The 20998-nt window shown below is 40.8% G+C and overlaps 1 protein-coding gene across 1 annotated transcript in view; it reads right to left on the bottom strand.

The window, feature by feature from the left end:
* The window catches only part of ESR2 (estrogen receptor 2), a 38547-nt gene that overhangs the window by 1060 nt on the left and 16489 nt on the right, over positions 1–20998 (bottom strand). The window contains exons 4-8 of the mRNA XM_030949519.1: positions 19370–19486; positions 10440–10739; positions 6180–6318; positions 3472–3605; positions 1157–1331 (exon numbers count right to left, since the gene is read on the bottom strand). Coding sequence (XP_030805379.1) covers positions 1157–1331; positions 3472–3605; positions 6180–6318; positions 10440–10739; positions 19370–19486 — 865 coding nt within the window. The remainder of the gene's footprint in view (positions 1–1156; positions 1332–3471; positions 3606–6179; positions 6319–10439; positions 10740–19369; positions 19487–20998) is intronic.

Raw genomic sequence — 20998 nt, 5'->3', positions numbered from 1 at the left:
CAATTATTTCCAGAACAAAGTCTAATTGACTGACCAGCACCAAGCAACCTAAAGGAGACAGGACACAACAAGCAGCCTCCAGACTTTGGCTGAGGGAGACACAGCATAAAGGATCTTGGCTCAATGAGAAAATATGAAAATTTCACAGAGATTCATGATGTTTGTTCACAGAACGCCAGAACAGCTTCTGCAAAGCTGTGGAGTCACATCACGGAGCACAATCCAGGTGACGGCAGAGATCAGAGCCATGAGACAGGCTCAGCTCTGGCTGGGGCTGGAGCTTTTGCAAAGTCAGTTCTCAAACTCACCCCCAGTCCACAAACTGACTGTTAAAAGCTGTCAGCACCATCAGGTCCCTGCTGCTGCCCTTTGCTCTCCCAGGAATTTCATTGCAAAGGTGCCCATCCCCTTTTCAGTGTCCCTATGATGTGCCCAGCTCTGCTTTGTGTGCTCCAGCCTGGTCCCAGGACATCTTCCCTGGACACACAGTCCAAAGTCAAGCCAGGAGACAGCTTAGTCAACAGCTGGCCTCTGGGTAATAATTTAAAATGACAAATAGATTGAAAATCAAAACTTCTCTTTGTAGGATCCTCATTTCAGTCTGCTGTACCACAAGCAGAGATGGACCTCTCAAGGAGGTCCAGGAACTGGAGCCATTTCCCATGGAAAAACAGGAGCCTGACATTGCTGTAGCATGAGTCACTTGGTAAAAACTCTGTGGCTCCACGTAAAAGCAAACAAATTTGGTGTGGGAAAAGCATGGTCCCCAAAATCCACTTTACCAAAGCCCACACTGCAGATCAGTTTTGGAAGAGATTTTCGTTTTGAATGGAAGAATTTTGATGGCTGGATGAAAAGCCATCTAAAAGGCTCAATTTGTGTTATTGCTAAACATTTCAGGCAGACACATAATGAATAATTTGATGTAATGAGGTTAAGACAGCATTTTCATATCATCACATCCTTGAGTGCCAGCAAGCACTGGAGTTTACTGCCTGTTTTGTTGTGCTGGGAAGGAAAGCCTCACAGTGACAGAGGTGCAAAGCAGCACCAGGATTCCCTCAGGAGTGCTCTGGAGTTCCAGCCACCTCTTTTTTTGCTGTAATGAACAAACAGTAACATAACACAAGTGTTACACACACTCTGCAAACTGTACCTGGCGTGCCTGACGTGGGAGAGGAGCATCAGCAAATTGGCCAGGCGAGTGGTCTGCTGCTGTGAGGGGATGCCACTCTTGGCAATAACCCACACCAAAGCCTCTGTGACCACGTTGAGCAGGTGGTGCAGCTTCCTGTTGCTTTCAGGTTCCTCTGCTGACAAGGGGAACATGCCTAACCAGAGAAGAGGAAGAAATATTTGCTGCTAGTGAGGAAGAAAAAAAGCTGTGACTGCAGGTTTTTAAAATATGTAATATTTCAACAAAATTAGAGAAGATACATGCCCTGACACCCCTTCAAGACTGTAAAAATGATGCTCCATATGCCACATCAAGCTTGAATTTGATGACCCCATCATTTGCAAAGTGAGAAGTTCTTCCAAATCCTCCTTGGACTTGTTGCACAATACACCCTTCAGTCAGGTGCTCTCCATTCTCCAGGGTTTTTTTTCCCCTGTACCTTTTTTTTTTGTATTATTATGAACTATAATACTATGCTTGTTCTAATCCCTTCTTGTTGAAAAAAAAAAACCTTTTTCCCTGTGTATATAGAAGGGAGGGAGGAGAACATGTCAGTGACACTGCTCAGAGTGACCCAGCTGGTCATGGTCTCCCTACAGATCACTAAGGGTGTCATAATAACAGCAAGGTCTGCAGTGAGAAACCTTGAAAGTCAGCAAAACCAAAACAAAACAAAAAAGAAAAAAACCCACCAAAATCTAAACCAACAACAACAAACACCCTACAACAATTAAATTTAAAAAAAAAATAATAAATGAAAAATAAGAGGTCATCACTAAGAAGGTCTGGAAACACACAATAACATTATTGATAAAGCAGAAGAGACCTGGGACAAGGGAAAGAAAAAATCTCAACAGTCCCTTCAGAAATACCTATGGAAGGACAGGGCTCCAGAACACCTTGAAAATTAGGGACAAATTATTAATTTTGTCAAGAAAGGAGAGTAGAAGAAGAGAATAGACAGGTCTTTTGAGACATGAACTTTGAAGAAAATATGGGTGATGAATGTGGAATTTGGTTGGGATTTTTTGGCTGTTTTTTTTCTTTTTGGTGGGTATTTTAGGAAAATACAGAAAAAAACCACAGCTTTTGTTGTCTGTTGAAATAGTGGTATTCACAGAACCATAGAATCATCTAGGCTGGAAAAACCTTTAAGGTCAAGCCCAACCTTTGACCCAGCACTACCAAGGCCATCACTAAACCACATCCCCAAGTGCCACATTTTAAATCCCTCCAGGGATGGTGACTCCACCACTTGCCTGGGCAACCTGTTCCAATGCCTGACCACCCCTTTGGTGAAGAAATTGTTCCTAATATCCAACCTAAACCACTCCTGGTGCAGCTTGAAGCCATTTCCTCTCATCATCATCATCATCATGGCTTTCCAACCACTGTTCCCCCAGCCTCTGTCACTACAGGAGGATTTTGTGGCCAAAGTGCAGGATCCAGCACCTGGTCCTGTTGAACCTCATGCTGTTGGTCCAGACCCATCAATCCAGCCTGTCCAGATCTCTCTGCAGAGCCTTCCTTCCCTCCAGCAGATCAACACCAACTCAAACAAGTGGGCAGACAAGTGGAATTGCAGCTGGACTGTTCCCCTTCAGTACTGGACTAAGAATTATGCAGCAGCTTCTTGCTGAAAGCTCTAGATGTAAATAGCTTAGCTGTTATTTTGCTGTGTGATTTTTTTTTGTCAATATTGACTATGAAATGTTCTGGGGAAAAAAATATTTTTTACTGCAGGCTGCCCTAAACTAGCAAAACCACACCTAGTGTGAGAGGCTGCAAAGCAAAGCTCCTGTCCTGAAACTTATCCTGCAGAACTGCTGAGTACTTCCAATCATTTCTAACCAACTCATTACCATTAAAAAGGAACATTTAAGCCCCAATAATCAACACTCAGTTGAGTAACTAGTATTACTAGAATTAAGAATAGATTTGTAGGACTGTACAGCAACTTCACACATGACCAGGATCCACAGAGAGGAGCAAAATTTCCCATCCAAAAGGACAGATCCACAGCCTGAGCCACGTGCCCCACCTTGTGAGAAGATATCAGAACTTGGGGTCTTTCATGCAGAACAGGACATGGCCCCTAAATACAGCAAATTATACAGCTTAGAAGTTTCCTGAGCAAAAATCTTTACAATCTATCAGAGACAAATCCTTTCCTATTATTGTGTTCCAACAGTTTTTTATCATTTGACATTTTGGGTTGTTTGAGGCTGATTTTCCAGCCACCCTCAAAATGAAAGGTGCAGTTTGGTGAGTATTAGAGCCAAGCACATACTCACTGGAATTGAGGAGGATCATTGCCTTGACACACAGATACTCCTTGTGCTGCAGTTTCAGCTCTCGGAACCTTGAGGTCATGGCCAGGAGCATATCAAAGATCTCCAAAATTCCCTCTACACATTTCCCCTCATCCCTATGGAAACACATTCAACATGTTACCCAAAAAAGTAGAATCAAGGAACTGACTCAGACAGATAAAAGACAAAGCATGAAGGAGGCTGCAGAAGGCCCATCTTATCTCATCTTTGGGAGAATTTAACAGGCTCTGTCATGAAATCTGAATTGAAAATTACACTGGTGTGAAAGGTCAGCATTTATAGGAAACTGATTTTCTCATTGAAGTGCAAGCAGGATTGGCCATAAGTGTGATCCTATTTCTGTATCCTCTCAGCCTGTATAATTCTGGATAACCAGTCTGAAATCCTGTAGTGCAGGGCACAATGCCACCTTGAATAATTTTCCAGATTTGTTTCATAAGGAGTTACCCACAACCAATAACAATGTTTGTACCTAATGGAGGCCTCAGGACCTGGTAAAAAAGGAAGAGTTCCTAAAATAAGTTTCTTGGAATAGCAAGACATCTTTAAAGAATACAACAACTCTTGTCCCTATCTCCTGGCACTTTTTCCTGGGAAGGTATTGAAAAGTATTTGGGGTTTTGGTGATTTTGTGGTTTGCATACTTCTATATTTGCAAGTGTTTACAGAATGCAACTTTCCCCATCTTGGACATGAGAAGTGGTCCTATTTTCAGATCTGAAAAACACCCCAAACAAGTCATTCCTATTTGTTTAAAATTCAGCAGTGGCAAATCTCAAGCTACTGAAGTTGCTGTTGCAGGTTTTTTGTTAGTTTTGTTTTATATGTACTGGACTAAAAAAGTGATTAAGCTCTACAACAACAGTATTCAAAGGAAGGCTCCTTATCCTCTTAGCCACAGGAGATTTTTTTTCTCTGTAACGTTTTTAAAATGAGACAGATTTAAGCACAGCAGTGCAGGAGAATAAAATAAATTTACTGGATCCCAAGAGAAAGGTGCTGAGCCTTCAGTCTGGAGGAAGGAACATACAGGTAACACCACCTAGGGCAGCAGGTTCTGCCTGCAAAAAGTATTTTTTATTGCCCAGTTTCCTGTGTTCCTCATAGCAAAGAAGAATATTAAGCTTTAGAGAAGGACAGGCAGCTGCCAGATTCAAAATGAGGACAGAGGTTCCAGAGAAATATTGTCTGCAAAGATAATGTATAAAATGTATCTGAAGGCTCCAGGGAGACCTCAGAGCCCCTTCCAGCGCCTGTAGGGGCTCCAGGAGAGCTGGAGAGGGGCTTTGGACAAGGGCCTGGAGGGACAGGACAAGGGGGAATGGCTTCACATGGAAAGAGAGTAGGTTTAGATTAGAGATCAGGAAGAAATTCTTGGCTGTGAGGGTGCTGAGGCCCTGGCACAGGCTGCACAGAGAACCGGTGGCTGCCCCATCCCTGGGAAGGTTCAGGTTGGATGAGGCTCTGAGCAAGCTGGTGTGGTGGAAGATATCCCTGCCCATGGCAGGGGGGTGGAATGAGAGGATCATTAAGGTCCCTTCCAACCCAAACCATTCTGGGATTCTAAGTTCAACTGAGATAAAAACAACCAAGTTACAGACCAGGTTCATATAAGGATGTCCTGAATAAAATTACAGCATGCCCAGACACTTGTAAGCTCCCACTCTGCCATGTCTTGAGGAAATGAAGAAATGCATCAAATATTCTCAAAACTCTTGAGCAATTAAATGGATCGTACATTTTCATCAGTTTCTGGTCATTGCACTGAACAGTGCAGCATGTCCTTGCATTGAATTTTATATGAGCAAATAATATTTATTTCCTCTGTTTTAGAAATTATTTTTTTTAATGAGCAAATTTTACCTATCTGTATCTACAATGATAATTATTGATTGCAAGTCACAGAACTGGTGCAAATCTGAATTTTCCCAGGTTGAAAAGATATTTTAAAACTATCTAAGAGAGTAGATTGCTTCCCTAACTTTTTACCGATGTGAAGCACAGGTCAAGTCCTTCTAAGGTTCTGTAAAAAACATCCTTACTAATCCATATTCTTCCTTCCTGGTACATGATGCTATGGAGAAATAATCTTTAAACTTGTAAACATCCTGCTGTACCTTCAAAAAATATTCTTAGTATGCAACAGCAAGCCAGGGGTCTTTAAATCCCTCTCAGCTAGTGCTCCAGTGTTCACTATTACAGCTAACTATAAAGTCTGCTGTAGTGGCAGGAACAAAACAGGCAGGAAACCTATTTAAAATAATTAAAATACTGCCTGACACTGTATCTTCTTTGTAACGAGGGGTGTAGGGACAAATGGACAATGTAGTAGTGTCTTGTGTTGCTGTATTGACATTCAGCACTTAGAGACCTGGAACAAAGGGAACAAAACCACCGAAAGATGGGAAAAAATGAGAGAAGAAAAATGTGAAGAGAAACTTCACACTCAGTGCTAGAGGAGTTCAGGAATTTGCAAGTTCAACAATAAAGCTTAAAGTTCAGCATTCCTTAAGCCCTGTAAGGATGTGGAACCTTAGGACGTGATTGTTACCAGCACAAGTAAATGACATTGTTAGATGAAGTATTAATAACATCTGCCATGTTTCATCCTCCTCCCCACCTTCAACCATACTAACATGAAGTGTTCTCAAGAGATTTATTCCTCTTACCTGTCTAATACAAGGTCTGGCGCAAAAATCAGTTTCCCAGGATGGTCGATGGATCTCCACATCAAACCAATCATTAGAACTTCCATCCAGCAGCTCTCCAAGAGCCTCACTTGGTCATAGAGGCTGAGATCAATGAAGCCTAAAGTGATGCAAATGGCATAAAATAAATCAACTTGTTAAATTTTCTGTTTTAATAATGAAAAAATGAGTATATGAGAAACAAAAAAAGCCAGAAAGAACTATGGGTTGTGAAGATAAGGGAGCACTGACATCCACAGTGGCAGGCTGCCACTTCAAACAGGAACCAAACATTTGCAATTATCATAATCTACAAAATATTTGGAATAAAGCAGAGTGGTGTTTTAGTGCAATTAGTCCCATACAGCTGGTGAAACTCAAATGACTGCAGAGTCACCTGCTTTATGTTCTTGTCCTAAAAGAGGAGAGATGTTAGAAGAAATATTGTGAGGGTGAGGCCCTGGCACAGGTTGCCCAGAGCAGCTGTGGCTGCCTCATCCCTGGCAGTGTTCAGGGCCAGGCTGGATGGGGCTCTGAGCAGCCTGGTCAAGGGGAAGATGCCCCTGCCCATGGCAGGGGGGTGGAACAAGGTGACCTTTAAGGTCCCCTCCAACCCCACTCATTCCATGATTCCATGATTCACTTCTCTCCAGAACTTTTAGCAAGGCCTCAGATAACACTGCAGCACAGCCAGAAGGCAGAGACAGTCACAGCCCACCTTTTCTCTTCCCCTGAAAGAAAAAAAAATGGCTGGGGAAAAAAATAATGCTTAGAAGTCAAAAGAAAAAAATAGGAGAAATCAAATTCATACACTCCAAACCAAAAGAGCAGAAGTGTAAATTATGAAAACATGGGTGGGAAAACAGACTGTTCAGTCAAGGAGGAAAACACAGATATGAGGAAGAGCTGCCCAGTCATCAAAAACAAGATCAGGCCACAGTTTTCAAAGCTGAGCTTCTTCAGTTTGGGCCCTTGGCAAAGGTGCTCCATTTTCAGATGAGCTGGCATCCCTGACACTGCTTGGTGACAAATCCAGGTACAGCCTGGCCATGGCAGACTGGTTCTCTGAAGCTCTTCCCAGCTGTCTGAGGTGTTAAAACACACACAGGACATTTGGGCTGCCAAAGAATCTCCCTGTCAGTAATTTATACAAATGCTTCATACATTTTAATCTTATTACACGACTCAGCTGGAGGACAGTCAGCGACAGGCAGGGGCTGACATGAACTGGGCAAAGCTCACTGTTATCATCCCTGAATGTGCTGCTTTTCAAAGCTGGGGCAGCCTTGCCTCTGGTTTTATAGGAAGGATAAACAGGAGCCCAGGAGTGGTACCTTCCCTCCTGGGTTCCACACTCACAGAATTTACTACAGAACACACAGCCAACAACAGATTATCTGCCACACACACTCATCATTTAAAACTGCTTTTAGGAAAATATTCACGGAAGTGTGAAACAGTACAAAAACTGACAGTGCCAGTTTCCTGGGAAACAACAGCCCAAAGACATTTCAGAGTATATATAAATAAATATTTACACTGCCATGTACTGATTTCTCTAGCATTAACAAGGAATTATCAGGTTTAAAAACTCTCTCAGTTGAGTGATGTCAGACCAAGTCCCAGGGTTCAGTCTCCAGGTCCTTGAAGATCCAGATTTACCACGGATGCCATCTGCTAAATTCACATTATCAGTGGCAGCAGTAGGAGCTATGGTCATGTTAGAAGGACTCTAATTCTTTTTCCTAACAATCTCATGCTCCAAAGGTGCAGCACAGCAAACAGCCACCACAGCTTTCACTGCAGCCTCAGGAGCCCCATTTTATTTCCTCCAGACTACATTAAACTAATAATTTTTCTCTGGATGTATTACACGTCCTTTAGATTGTGGGCTCTATTTCTTATAATTTAATTATATGTTGCTAAGACAGAGAAGAAAAACATGTGCTGGGTGTGTAAAACCTAGGAAAAGACACATTGCTCTGGTCAGCAACACACTGGGCTGCATAATGAATCCAAATTTCGATATTGTGACAACATCTTATTGATTTGCAATAGAGGTTCAGCAATGAACCATGTAAACTCTTTCAGACTAGGTCAGCAAAGCAAAAGGCAATTATAGAAGTTGTGTTCTGCTGCCTGACAACTGAGAATTAAAATACTTAGAATTCAGAAGGAAAAAAATCCAGATGTCAGCTTCTATTTGACTGAGCAACAAAAAAATATACTCCATTAGGCTGAAAGTCCAGAACAAAAATACAGCCACAGAGTAAAATTCATAACAAAAGACTGTCATTAAATATTAAACATGAAAAACCCGCAAAGTGCCAACATGCTTTTTCTCATATTTATGCAAAAAGTTACTGTTAATACAATAAGGATTTTTTTTCACCTCCAGTGATTCAAAATAATATCCAATAATAACTTTGAGATGAAAATGGACTTCTAACCTGAGTACACAAAAGAAAATATTCAGCTTTTCAGAAAGTAAAATTACTGCTCACTGGGCCATTAGTCAAGAGCTCTGTATTTTTTCCTAAGATATTACCTCTAGGAACCAGGCAGGGATGGGCACGATTACCTACAGGCAAGAGTTTTTGAAAAATAAAATTCCATGTCCTGAGCTTTAGTCATCACAGCTTTTTAATGAAAAACAAAAAATCAGTCCACATTGAAGTTAATGGTCCAACTTCCATGTGATACAGCAGTGTCACTTATAATTGGGTCTATATTAAACATCCTATCTATTTTGGCATTGCTCTAAAATGCTGTTTATTTCTGTTCTCTGTAACAGGAGTGATTAGAAAAAACAAACAGAGACAACAAAGTGTCAGCATTCCCAAGAACTGTCTTGAAGGGGTTTGATTGCTTCAATGGGTCTTCTTCATACAGTTCTATTACTGCCAAGAAAAAGTTTTTATTTCTGACATATGTTGAAAATAAACTAAAAGTGACCTGTGCCAAAACTGAGGTTGGTTTGGAAATTGATCTTGTAAAAAAAGAGAATTCATCTTAACTGGGTGAAGGTTTGGGTTTGTGGGTTTGTTTTTCAAAAAAAAAAAAAGCCTCAGAGTAAAAAAATAGAAATTAATAATAATCAGGAAATGGAAAAAGTTGGCCTGGGGGTTTTTTCCCCACTGAAATATTGATTTAAATTAGGTCATTGCCTAAGACTGGCTTTTCTTTGAAATGGCACCTTTTAGTCACATTTTTATGATTTGACAAGAAATTATAACAATAGATACCATTTAACCCCTTATGGCTATTTACTTCACAGTTATTTTTAGAGTTCCTTAAGCCACAAAAAATAAGTCTAAAGCATTTGGGCTCTCTGTTTTTAAACATCCCACACAGACAGCAAAACTATCATCACTTTGCAGACATCCAGCGTCGTTTGAGATGCTCCGGGGTGCAAACATCCCCCCAGCAGCTCAGCAGCTGGCCTGGAATCTGCACACCCCAAAACCATCACACCTGGACCCTCCAACACTGTCTGAGACTGCTCTGCCCTGGGAGATGTGCTCAGCAGCTGGAGCTGGAAGCACACCAGCCACTCCATCCAGACCGGAAAGAGGATGTGCTTCCCTGATGGCTAAATTCCTAATTCAAGGATTAAACGAGATATTCTCCTCCAAGTTTGCTTCCCACACTGTGCACACACTGTGTTTCTGGAGAGAAGGGTTTCTGTCATGTTTTCCATTAATGTTCTCCATCCTCTGTTAACCTGTGTCCTTTTTTGGGCTTATTTTGCCCAGAAAAGGTACTCAGACAGTCTGTAACTCTTTGTTCTTATTGTCTCGTATTGTCTTAAATCCTAATTGTCCAAATTTTAATTACTGTAATTATATTGCTATTTTTATAACCAATTTATTACTACTAAACTTTTAAAATTCTAAAAACAAGTGATTGACGTTTTTCACATATACCACACACTTACTGTGGTGCTCTGTCACATCAGAGCAGAGAAGGACACATTGCTGGGTAAAACCATTGACCAAAAACAAACCAAACCATTGGCCAAAACAACCAAACCATTGACCAAAAACAAACCAAACCATTGACCAAAACCAAACCAAACCATTGGCCAAAACAAACCAAACCATTGACCAAAAACAAACCAAACCATTGGCCAAAACAAACCAAACCATTGACCAAAAACAAACCCAACCATTGACCAAAACAAACCAAACCATTGACCAAAACCAAACCAAACCATTGACCAAAACAAACACAATTCCTCACCAGGAATCTTCTTGGCCCAGCCGATCATGTGCACCAGCTCTTTGTCCGCCAGCTTGGTCAGGGACATCATCATGGAGGCCTCGGTGAAGGGTTTGCTGGGCCTGCTGACCAGCACGTGGGGTGGCTCTGCCTCCAGCAGGGTCAGCACGAACTGCTCGGGGCTGAGGGCGCTCAGCAGGATCTCCTTCACCCTCGTGGCTGCCTCGTTGTATCTCCTGGCCCTGCCCAGGCAGTGCGCGCGCTCCTCGGCGCTGCGGTGGCTCCGCAGGATCCGGTACCCGCAGCGTTCTCTCCTTGAGCCTGCCACGAGAACCACATGGTTGCATTGGAGAGGTTTTCCCCACAGAATTTTCCTCCCTTGTGTAAACCCAAACGTCCCAGGTTTCTGTGGTTGAGATGAGCCCCGAGGTGTTAGAAAGTCTCTGTTTTCCCAGCCCTGCGACCAAAGAAGAAGTCGACATTCATCCATTCTGCTTTTCAAAGTTGTTTATTTTTTCTTATCTATTACATTCTTTCTCCGACCTGCTGAGATCTGTCCAGCAGGTCGAGTTGTAACACAACGCCTGCCCTGGGAATGGTGTTAGCTTTTTATACTAAGAACTACGTGTACTTTATTTACAATAATTTTCCAGTACCTATCACCTATGTTAGACAGTCTGTCTCCACTCTAAACCAATCAAAAAGTGCCACCATCCCAGCAGAAGATGGAGGACAAGAAGAAGAAGGACAGGACAGGCCCAGATTCCTCCATCTTGCCTCCTGAACCCCCATTCTAAATCCCCAAAATTCTACTTTTTCACCCTGTGACAAATTAACTATCATTCTACTCAAACTCTTGCGACTTGTAAATCTTCATACAAAGTTGGTAATTTTTTCCATGGGCTAAAATCAAAGGCACAGGTGTCTTTGACTCCGTGCCAAGGTCTCTAAGCCCCCTGCCAGGGTCTCAAATCACCCAAGGCAGCCAGAGGAATGTCCTGGGTCCCAACACAAATGTTTGGGGAGAAAGAGGAAAATCCTTTAATATTGGATGTTGTAATATTGAACATTAAGTTTCTAGGACATTCAGCACAGACTTAACTTTGTCCCCCTGCTAACTTCAGTGGAGGGGTTTTGTTCATTCTGCTAAACAAAAATAAAGTTAAAAATGTTTCATTTTGAACCTCAGCTTGGTTTAAAAAATCCAGTGGAAAACTCCCATTGACATCAAAAAGATATAAATCAGATCTTTAAAGGCAAATAAAGATAGCTGATTGTAAATTTTGCTTTATATATAATCTGGAGGAATAAAAAACTTGAACGTCTGGGCCTGGTTACATATTAAAGACCTCAGGAACAAGCACAGCTGGGCCTCAGAGTCAGCTGGATGGTCAGCTAGGTATTCACAAGATTCAACCCATTTTCTCCCCATGCCCCAGAAAGCCAGCAGCACTTTCTCCAAAGGGAATTCAGATATCTACAACTAAGAGCAAACACCCTGTGTGAAGTTCTGTCTGCAGAAGCCTATTTCTGTTGCAAAGAGCAGTCCTTTTCAGTCTCAGATTTAATTAATTGTTCATTCTGCTGAATCTAAACATTGTCCAATTCTTGGTCAGTGTTATTGGTAGCATCGCTGTTACCTGTTTTTGCATAGCTTCCAAGGAAAGAGTCTAAAAGCTTCTCCAAAGCCATAATATTCATAAAATACTCAGCTGTAGTTCTACTTCAGCTAGCAAAGAAGTCCAAACATAAGCCAAATTAAAAATAAGGGTAGTGGGGGCACAAAAAAATTAATTTCAGATGCTGTTGAAAAGGCTTTGTCTTGCTAAACAAGACGCTGGGTGAACGCAGACTCTCGGGCTCATGTGGCAGAGGAGCCTCAGGTGGAGGAGGCTTTTCAGGTCATAGTCCTGTCACATCTTCAGCAGCTGTCAAACAGCATTTGGGTCAGTCTGGGGGAGGGGTGAATGCAAAGGCCACTCAGGAACAACCTGACTGAATAAGGACCAACTGTGTCTTCCAGGATTTTCAGGGTGTGGATCTTTCAGTTGTCCATGGCTCTCACTCTCTCACCGGCTGCTTGTTCAGTAAACCATGTTGGATGCAGGGGAAAGTTAAAGAAGTTTTTATTAAAGTTCTCAATATTGGAGAACATTCTTTCCCTGGAAATCCAAGAGATTGGAGAAGCCCAACAGGCAAAGCTGGTTTGATGAACAGACCTCAGGCACAGAGCTATCCACGTGGGACAGGCCATTTGGAACTGGAAGTATTTTTCAGCTGCAAGTCCAGCCTAAGGCCTGCCCCATTTGGAGAAAGGATGGGTTTGCAACTTTGAAAGGGATGTGGGTAGGATGAAATGGGCTGAATGCAGGCAGGAAATTTGCAAAACATTTAGTTCTACAAATTATTTATTTCCTTCAATAATGGATTGAAGGAAATAAATAATTTGTAGAACTAAATGTTTAGCCAAATGACAACTAGTTAGAAGCTGCCAGAGTAGATGAATAGCAACTAAGAGAAGATAACATACCAGCAGAGACAGACAGAACACAAGACATTATCTTATGTAGATTGGAATGAGACTTGGTGAAAATACCCAAAAAAAGTTTCCCAGCAGAACTACAGAAGCAACAAAGCAATTTGTTCCACCATCAGTCTGGGCAAATCCTTCCTGAGGAGAGTCAAAGGCCACCAAGGCATAGACTATTTTCTACAAAGAGACCTGGATAATGCAGTGAACTCTGTGCTAAGCCTCATTTCTTCACTAATGCACAAAGGTCAAGAGGAAAATCTTGAAGTGGTTTGTAAGCTTCCAAAAAATACTGGAATTTTTTTGAAAGGGGGCTGCAGACTGTTCTGAAATCTTGCAAAGCACAGAAAGTATGTATTTTCCATCAGGGAATACAGAAAGTAAAGGCTGAGAGGGAAGTAGGCAACTGGAATGAGAGTGCAGCTGGAGACAGATGGGGAGGTGCCCAGGTACCAGGTGCTCTGCCTACAGAGATGCAAGGCTCTGATCTCCACAGCATGGGAGAGACCATAACCACAAAGCAAGAAATCACATTGTTTTCACTATTTAGAAACCTGAAGCACATTTCCCAGGGGCACCTTGAAATACAGAACAAGAAAAATAGCAAAGGGAATAAGAGCCATGGGCAGAATAGAGTAAAAATTTTCTTGGGCTATGCAAAAATACCAAATGCTCTGGGACATGTATTATCTGAGTTATCCTTTCCAATTCACTGTTGTAAAGATCTTTAAATAACATTTTGTAGCCTATAAATATAAATTGAAGCTGATATAAATATACAGAAAATATAAACATAAAGATAATTGAACAGATACTTTAATGAATTTCAAAGAAATCAAATTTTAAAGCAATTTTAAAAGAACATCAGCATTCTGTTCTAATTGACAAAGTCTTGAACAATTTCCATCTGCACAGCTGCACTCAGTGCTCTATCTAAAGATAATTCAATCAGGTTATGATTTTGAGAGTATTAAAGGTCTCAAGACTTGTGGAGGGTTCTTACTGGGAACTAGCAAACCTCTTTAAATCACTTTATGTTATTTAACTGAATCAAGGTTCTTATATAACCAATTCATATTATATAAAATATGCTCAATTTAAAACATTTACCAAATTTCTATAATAACATTACCAGTGCAGAAAATAGGAGTATTACATCTCTGCATAAAAAACTTGCTACTAAAGAAAATATAACTGATGACAAAAACAAGGCGGGAAAAAAACTCAACCAAAGCAGATTCTGAGTTATTTGTTGTGGTTTTTATTCTTCCATTTATTCTTCCATTTTAATTCTTCCAATTATGGCAACCATACATCGCCAAACAGATGTAGGCTGAATGACCAAGAAGTGTGCATAAAAGATATTTAAAAGAGATATCATTAATTAATGCCTTCTATTTTTTTCTGCTTGCACTTAAAGTAAAAGAAAGCTACATTTAAACTTTCTAGTCAGCTGACAGAGCAGAAAACACCAGGCTTTCCAGTTAAAACAGCAGCTTTCAACAACATAAAGGAACTTCTTTTCTTTCTATTCAAATCCAAAGTTTAGGAAGGACCAAGAAATTTTACTTATATATATATATTAGCATACTACAGACATGTATAATTGTTTATAAAACTATATGTTATAAATCATTATTGACCAACCTAATGTTTTGCTTAAGCAGATACAGAGATGTGGATCAATTTGTGTAAAGGCAGAGAAATAAAATACAGCTTCCCTGATTAGGGGCTATCTTTGACTTAACTACAAACTCCCTAACTGTTCTTAAAATCTAATATTCATTTCTATAAAGGTAATTCAGGCAGTTGCAGAAGTGCAAAATGATCAAATCCCTCATTCTTCCTACCACACTCTTCTTATTTAGAGCTATTTTGTGCAAGAAAATTGCTGTATTCAGTTGAGAATGCTGGACCAAGGGCAAGACCTTGAGCTGCAGCACCACAGACCATGAGTGAATGACCCCAAGATATAAGAAGTGAGGCACATTGAAAAAAGGTCATTAAAATGAACCTGTTGCTCACCCAGCCACAGCAGGTATTACTGGCAGTGAAACACACTATTTTTCAAGCTTTGCAAATTCCCTGAAAATCACAAATGCTGTCTGATATGGTAGGCAGTTACATGACATATTGCCCTCATAGTGATTTTGGTCCCTGGCAGTTGCTCATACAACTAACCAGTTCTGTAGCAACTGCAGATTCTACCACTGGATATTTTATAGTCAGTTTTTGAAAGAATCTGAGAGTAAACCTGCTCCAGTACACACTGGTAAATCATGATCATTCCAGTCACCTTTCAAAGCAAATGCAAATATTCTGGTGAGTACATACTCCAGAGCAGACTCTCAAATTGAATTCTCAAGAGTAGAGCCGCTGACAAAGGAGCTGCTGTCTGCCTGTGTGCACATGAGAACGTGAGCCGAAATTCTAGTGATTGCTATAAAAGCTGAAATTCAATTGATACATCTGATGTCCAGAGAATGCCTTGAAACACTTTGTCCCCACTTATTTTCTGTGTGTAAAGTACTTTAGAGTATTTCAGCTGCGCACAGCAGCCACACACAGGAGAAAGGGCCAAATCCTGAACCAGGCCAAATCCTGCAGATTTCCTTTGCAGGAAGGAAATCTGTTTTCCTTCCTGCAAACTTGTCAAATGATTCAAGAGCAGCATCTCTCCATCACTTGAGTGTGGCCTCTCAGCCTCCTCACTCAGGGCTGAAAGGAGCTTTACCTTTGGAAAAATTTCAACGTGTTGAGAACATACACATGGGGGAAAAAGATACAGGAGCAGTGCAGAGGAGGGGAATAAAAGTCAGGGAAACTGAAAACTCCTTGTGAAAAAATGTCTATTTGAGCCTCAGGAAGCAAACCAAAAGCAAAGCAGGGTATATCTGCTCGAAGAGTGAAAAGAGATGAAGCAACTCCCCTCTTCTTCACTGCCTTTGACAAACAGTCCAAGTCCATTTCAGCTCCCCAGGTAAACACCAGAAGGTTCCAAGGGAAGATGAGTTTTATCCTGGTCTGTTTTATTCAAGTTTTCTGGGCAGAGTTTACTGCAGTTTTTCTGTTTTCTTTGTTCCTAATGACAGTGCAATTTTTTTATTAATTATTTTTCTACCACTGTTAGGAGTCCTACTGCCAAACTTTAGCAGTAGCTTCCTTGTTTGGAACAGCAGGGAACAGAGATTTCCTGCAGAGGAATTGGCAGATGCAATGTCCATGACCCATGTGCTTTTGGCAATGATATATAAATATTTTCATATGATATATGAATATTTTCTATATTTCATAAGTAAATCCAGAATCACCTCAATACAAGGCACCCCCAAGCTGGCCTCCACCAAAACACCAACGAGCGTTGGATTGACTTAACATTTCTGAAGGTGATGACATCCAAGAGAATTTCAGACCAAGAAGCTGTAGAGCAACACTTTTGTGCCTTCTCCTACTGCATGGAAGATGGCCTGTACTGCCTAATCAGATTTAGGTACATAACTTGTTTTAAACAAGTTCCCAAGTGTGTGTTTTCTCTCAAGCTGTCTATTGATAATATGCAAAGCGAGGATTTAAAGGTATGATGGGAACCGTGCAGAGATTTTATGAAGAGCTCTCAAACTACAAAGTGGCAATTGAACTTCTTTTATCACTTCTGCTGGACACAAGTCTCCACTGAGCAAAAATGCACTCACAAACCATTCCATCCCATCCAGGGCTTTAGCAGATGTGAACCACTCCTTTCTCTAAGTGACCTCAGAAAGGAGCAGAGATGCAGAAAAGCCTTCATTAAAAACAAAGTGTCCTCTTTTATGGCTTTCTACAATAAAAAGTTTTTATTAAAGCACGATTCTTGTGAGAAAATGTCTGAGAGATAATCACTCTGGTTTGTAGGAAATGGCATTTACATCTCATGCAAGAAATATTGTCTTAAAATCTGTCTGCTTTAAATGTCTCTCACCATGTGTCCATACACCAGTGTTACTCACAGCTGCCACTTAACTCATCAGGTGACTCAGGCAGTTCTGAGTAATTTTTATGTTCTTTTTTCTGAAAATAAATTGTTCCGATTCTCAAATTAAATTCTTGAGAGTTTCAAGCTTTAGTGCTACTATTTAAAAAACTAATTATTTAAAAATACAGAGGTTTTTTTTTTTCAGTTATAGTTTCAATCTTTTTTTTTTTTTTGTCTGGCAAAATCATCAATATCCTGCAGACAATCATTATGGTAGAAAAACATGTTTTTCATCATGTGACAAGATTCAAGGGAACACAGGCTAGGACATGAGTGCATACTATAACTTATTACTTGTAATACCACAGTGCCTGTGACGTCTAATCACATGAGAACTTTCTGGACAGCTAGAATAAAAGAATTAATTTAAGGCAAGCATTGTGGAGGTCTACCTTATAATATCATTATGGAATCAATATTTACCAAATCTTTCCAACTCCAGAACTGGGGCCTTATAGAAACCTCCATTGGAAAAACTTTGAGCAAAATTCTGAGTCATAAAAATGACCAAAAGACAGTGGCACCATTCAGAAAGATTTTGAAAGGGATCTTATTTGCAGGCATAAGGCTTTCCTTGCTGCAGGTAAGACCAAACACCAATAAAGCTGAGATGGACCATCACTGCAGGAAAAGACAGGAGCTTCACATAGAAAGAAGCAGCTGACTTGAGCAGAAGAAACTAAATGTACTTGAGGAGTACAAAAATAATTCAAGGAACAGTTGAAATTTCAGTTCTGCTCTGGGAGTTGTCAGCTAGAAATGAACGGGGTGACTGCAGTCATAATAGATCGTGGAGTGATTATGAACTGCCAGCATGATGTTACCTTGAAAAAGGCAAATAGGATCCTGGGGTGTGAGCAGAGGAAAGCTCCTGCAGCAGCAGCAATGTGTCAGTGCTACTGCAGCGAGGAGAGGCACCAGAATGCTGTCCATGACTCTGGGCATCCAAGTGCAAATTGGGCTATCTCTGCCTGGAGCAGGGGGAGGGACAATCTGATGATTTCCAGATTCATCTACTTTCCTATTTTGCAAGAGGAGAAGTTTTCTTGCTTTATTTAGCCAACTAAAACAAAGGTTGTGAGGGGATATGATGCAGTCCTGAAACAAAATCAGGCCCTTAACAACAAAGAGAAGAGGAGGCTGTATGGTAAAAGACAATGTTGTTGCAAGAAAAAATGGACATTAATTGTTCAGCAATAAATGCAGGCTGAAATTCTAAACAATGTTGCCAGTGAAATAAGTAATATTTTGCAAACAGTCTGCAGATCAAAGCTGTGGGAGGATGAAAATGGTGTCTAGTTTTGAAACAGAAATAGGTGTCTGCATTAAGTGGGATGAAACAAGATGCATGCCTGCAAACCATGGAGAGCCAAGCACAGGGACATTCTCCTGTGCACTCAGTGTTCTTATGGGTTATTTTCCCAGCCTGTTTCTGTTACATACATTGGGGAATCTATAAGAAATAGCAAACCTTGACTGTAAACATACATTAGATTGAAACATTTCTCAAATAATTTTCTTCTTAAAAGTAACCTTGAAACTATCATCTGTAAATGACCAACTGCATTGAAGTCACATTGCTGTAAGTACAAGACAGGGATAAAAGAAAAGGCTGGATCATTCTGAGTGGTGCAGTGACAAACAGAGGTGGTTCTCTATTTCTTTTGGTGGAAGAGCTGTGGGGCATCATCTGAAGATGGCTTGTTCACAAAAAGGAACTGCCCTCCCAATGCCTTTCCCTCACTGTCCCACCAAAGCCTGGCAACCAGAGAGCTGGTTCCTCCCAGGATGGGTGGCCAAACTGCTGAGGAATGTTGTAGAAGCTAAGCCTTTATAGGGTTAAAAAGAGGGACAATAGAAAACCTGTCACTCTATGAACGTCCCCAACCGCAAGTTTTTGGAAGCTGAGAGCTGAGAGCAGCAGTTCCACTCAGCTGCTGCTCTCATTCCTACAGTCCTCCTGAGGCACCCACTCTTGCCACCATCAGAGGTGGAATATTGGGTTAATTAACTACTGTTTCAATGTGACACTGCTGCTCCTGCAGTGCATCCAAGCAGCAGAGCACAGCACAGTCTCCTTTACCTCACATCAGCAGAGGCTGGCCCTAGAAGGTTCTGGCAGCAGCAGCTCTTGATTTCCCATGCTGCATGGCATGGAAGTAACTTGTGTCTCCAAAGCTCTGCAGAGGTTACATGATTTTCACTCTTAACCTACACCATCCCACAGGTTCGAAAATTACAAGTCGTCTTCAGCTTTAAGAATCAGTTCATTCTTTCCTATAAAACCTTGCTTTAGTTGTTGTGCCCTCCTGGGATTCCAAGGGAAAACAAGATAAAGAATTGGCTGAAGGGAAGAAAAAGCCAAAACCAGCAAAACCCCAGCTAAGGACACAGCCATGCCCAACTCACCACATTTCATCATCCCCACTTCGTAGCACTTCCGCAGCCGGCACGCCTGGCAGCTCTTGCGCCGGTTTTTGTCTATCGTGCACTGGTTGGTGGCTGGGCAGATGTAATCATTGTGTCCTGCAGCAGGGCAAGAAGGGAAAATTTAACATCTCCAACCATCTTGGTCATTTCCCAAATCAGGGATGTTCTTGATTTTAAACAACTCAGCTTTTTTGTGGGTGTGTATCTAAGCTGCATTAATTTAACTGATGCAAAAATGAATATTTGTCCTATATTTTAAACATCAGCCTGTGGCCTCAAAATTAGCCAGACAGCATTACTCAGCTTTATAGTGGTGACTGTCAGATAACCAAGCACCTTCTAAAACCAACTCATTTTTTGAAAATGGAACATACACTCTTGTGGAAATTTGCTCCCAACCTCCAATTTCGCACTGTATATTGGGAGTCTGTAGCTGGCAGATACCTGTCAGAGACATATTTTATGAAAAATCCTTTTGTTAGGATCTTTTCTCCTGAGAAGCTGAGAAACTTCAGCTTCTCCATGTTTTGCTGCTTTGGAATGTGATTTGGAGAATTGCTTACACAGCATGTGAACTTGTTTTTACTTGATGACCAGTGACAGCCACCTGTGTCGAAGCTGTGAGCAGTCACAAGATTTTATTATCATTTCATTCCTTTTCTAGTCCTTCGCTAGCCTTCTGATGAAATTATTTCTTCTATTCTTTTAATATAGTTTTAATATACAATTTTATTTTAATATAATATATATAATAAAATAGTAAATCAGCCTTCTGAAACATGGAGTCAAGATTCTTGTCTCTTCCCTCGTCCTGGGATCCCTGTGAGCACCACCACAGATACCAGATTTTTTTTTTTTTTTTTCTCAGCAGACTTGAAAAGAGCAGTCCTGCAAAGATTTAAGTAAACTACAGCTCTATTTACTGAACTCTGACATGGGGAGTTCCAGGAATGAAGAAGCCTTTGGAGGATTGACCCTGGACCAAAGTTAACAAAAAAGAAAAAAAAAGATAAAAGCAGACTGGTGGGAAATAATGCATCCTGTAACTACAAAGAAAAGCACAAGGAGAGGGTGTACGTTTTAGATATTCTGGGCAAGTGTTTATCTTCCTTTCATCAGTTTTCACTGCAGCCTCTTTTGTTCTCTTCTTATTGTTTCCCATATCACCTCATTCCCACCCAAACCCCTTTGGGTTAATGTAGTTCATTAATCAATAATCTGGTCCAAAGGTTTATTACTGTAAACTGGACTTGGGTACACTCCTGGTGTACATACAGTTGAATAATCTGCTGCCAAATAGTGGAACTATCTCTTGCAGCAATTACCAAAGGATGCAAAAAATATTCACTCATTTACTTGCCTTAATATCTTTTCTCCCAGGCTGCTTTTTAAATTGGTTGGGGTTTGTTGTTTTTTTTTTTCCCCAACCAAGAATAAGATCAGACAAAACCACAGCTAGAGTGATTTTTCTTTTTTTTTCACTTGGTGAAAATCCAAGAGTTCATGTCCCTAAGAGTAATTATTTAACTGAACCATTGTGACTATCACCATGCAAAATCAGAATTATTTTAACCTTGAATTTTTGAACTGACAATTTTAAAAAGAAGA

The sequence above is a fragment of the Camarhynchus parvulus genome, chromosome 5 (assembly GCF_901933205.1).
Source record: "Camarhynchus parvulus chromosome 5, STF_HiC, whole genome shotgun sequence".
Taxonomy (NCBI): Eukaryota; Metazoa; Chordata; class Aves; order Passeriformes; family Thraupidae; genus Camarhynchus; species Camarhynchus parvulus.
Note: the sequence above shows the minus strand (reverse complement) of the source record. Positions and strands in the feature narration are given on the sequence as shown.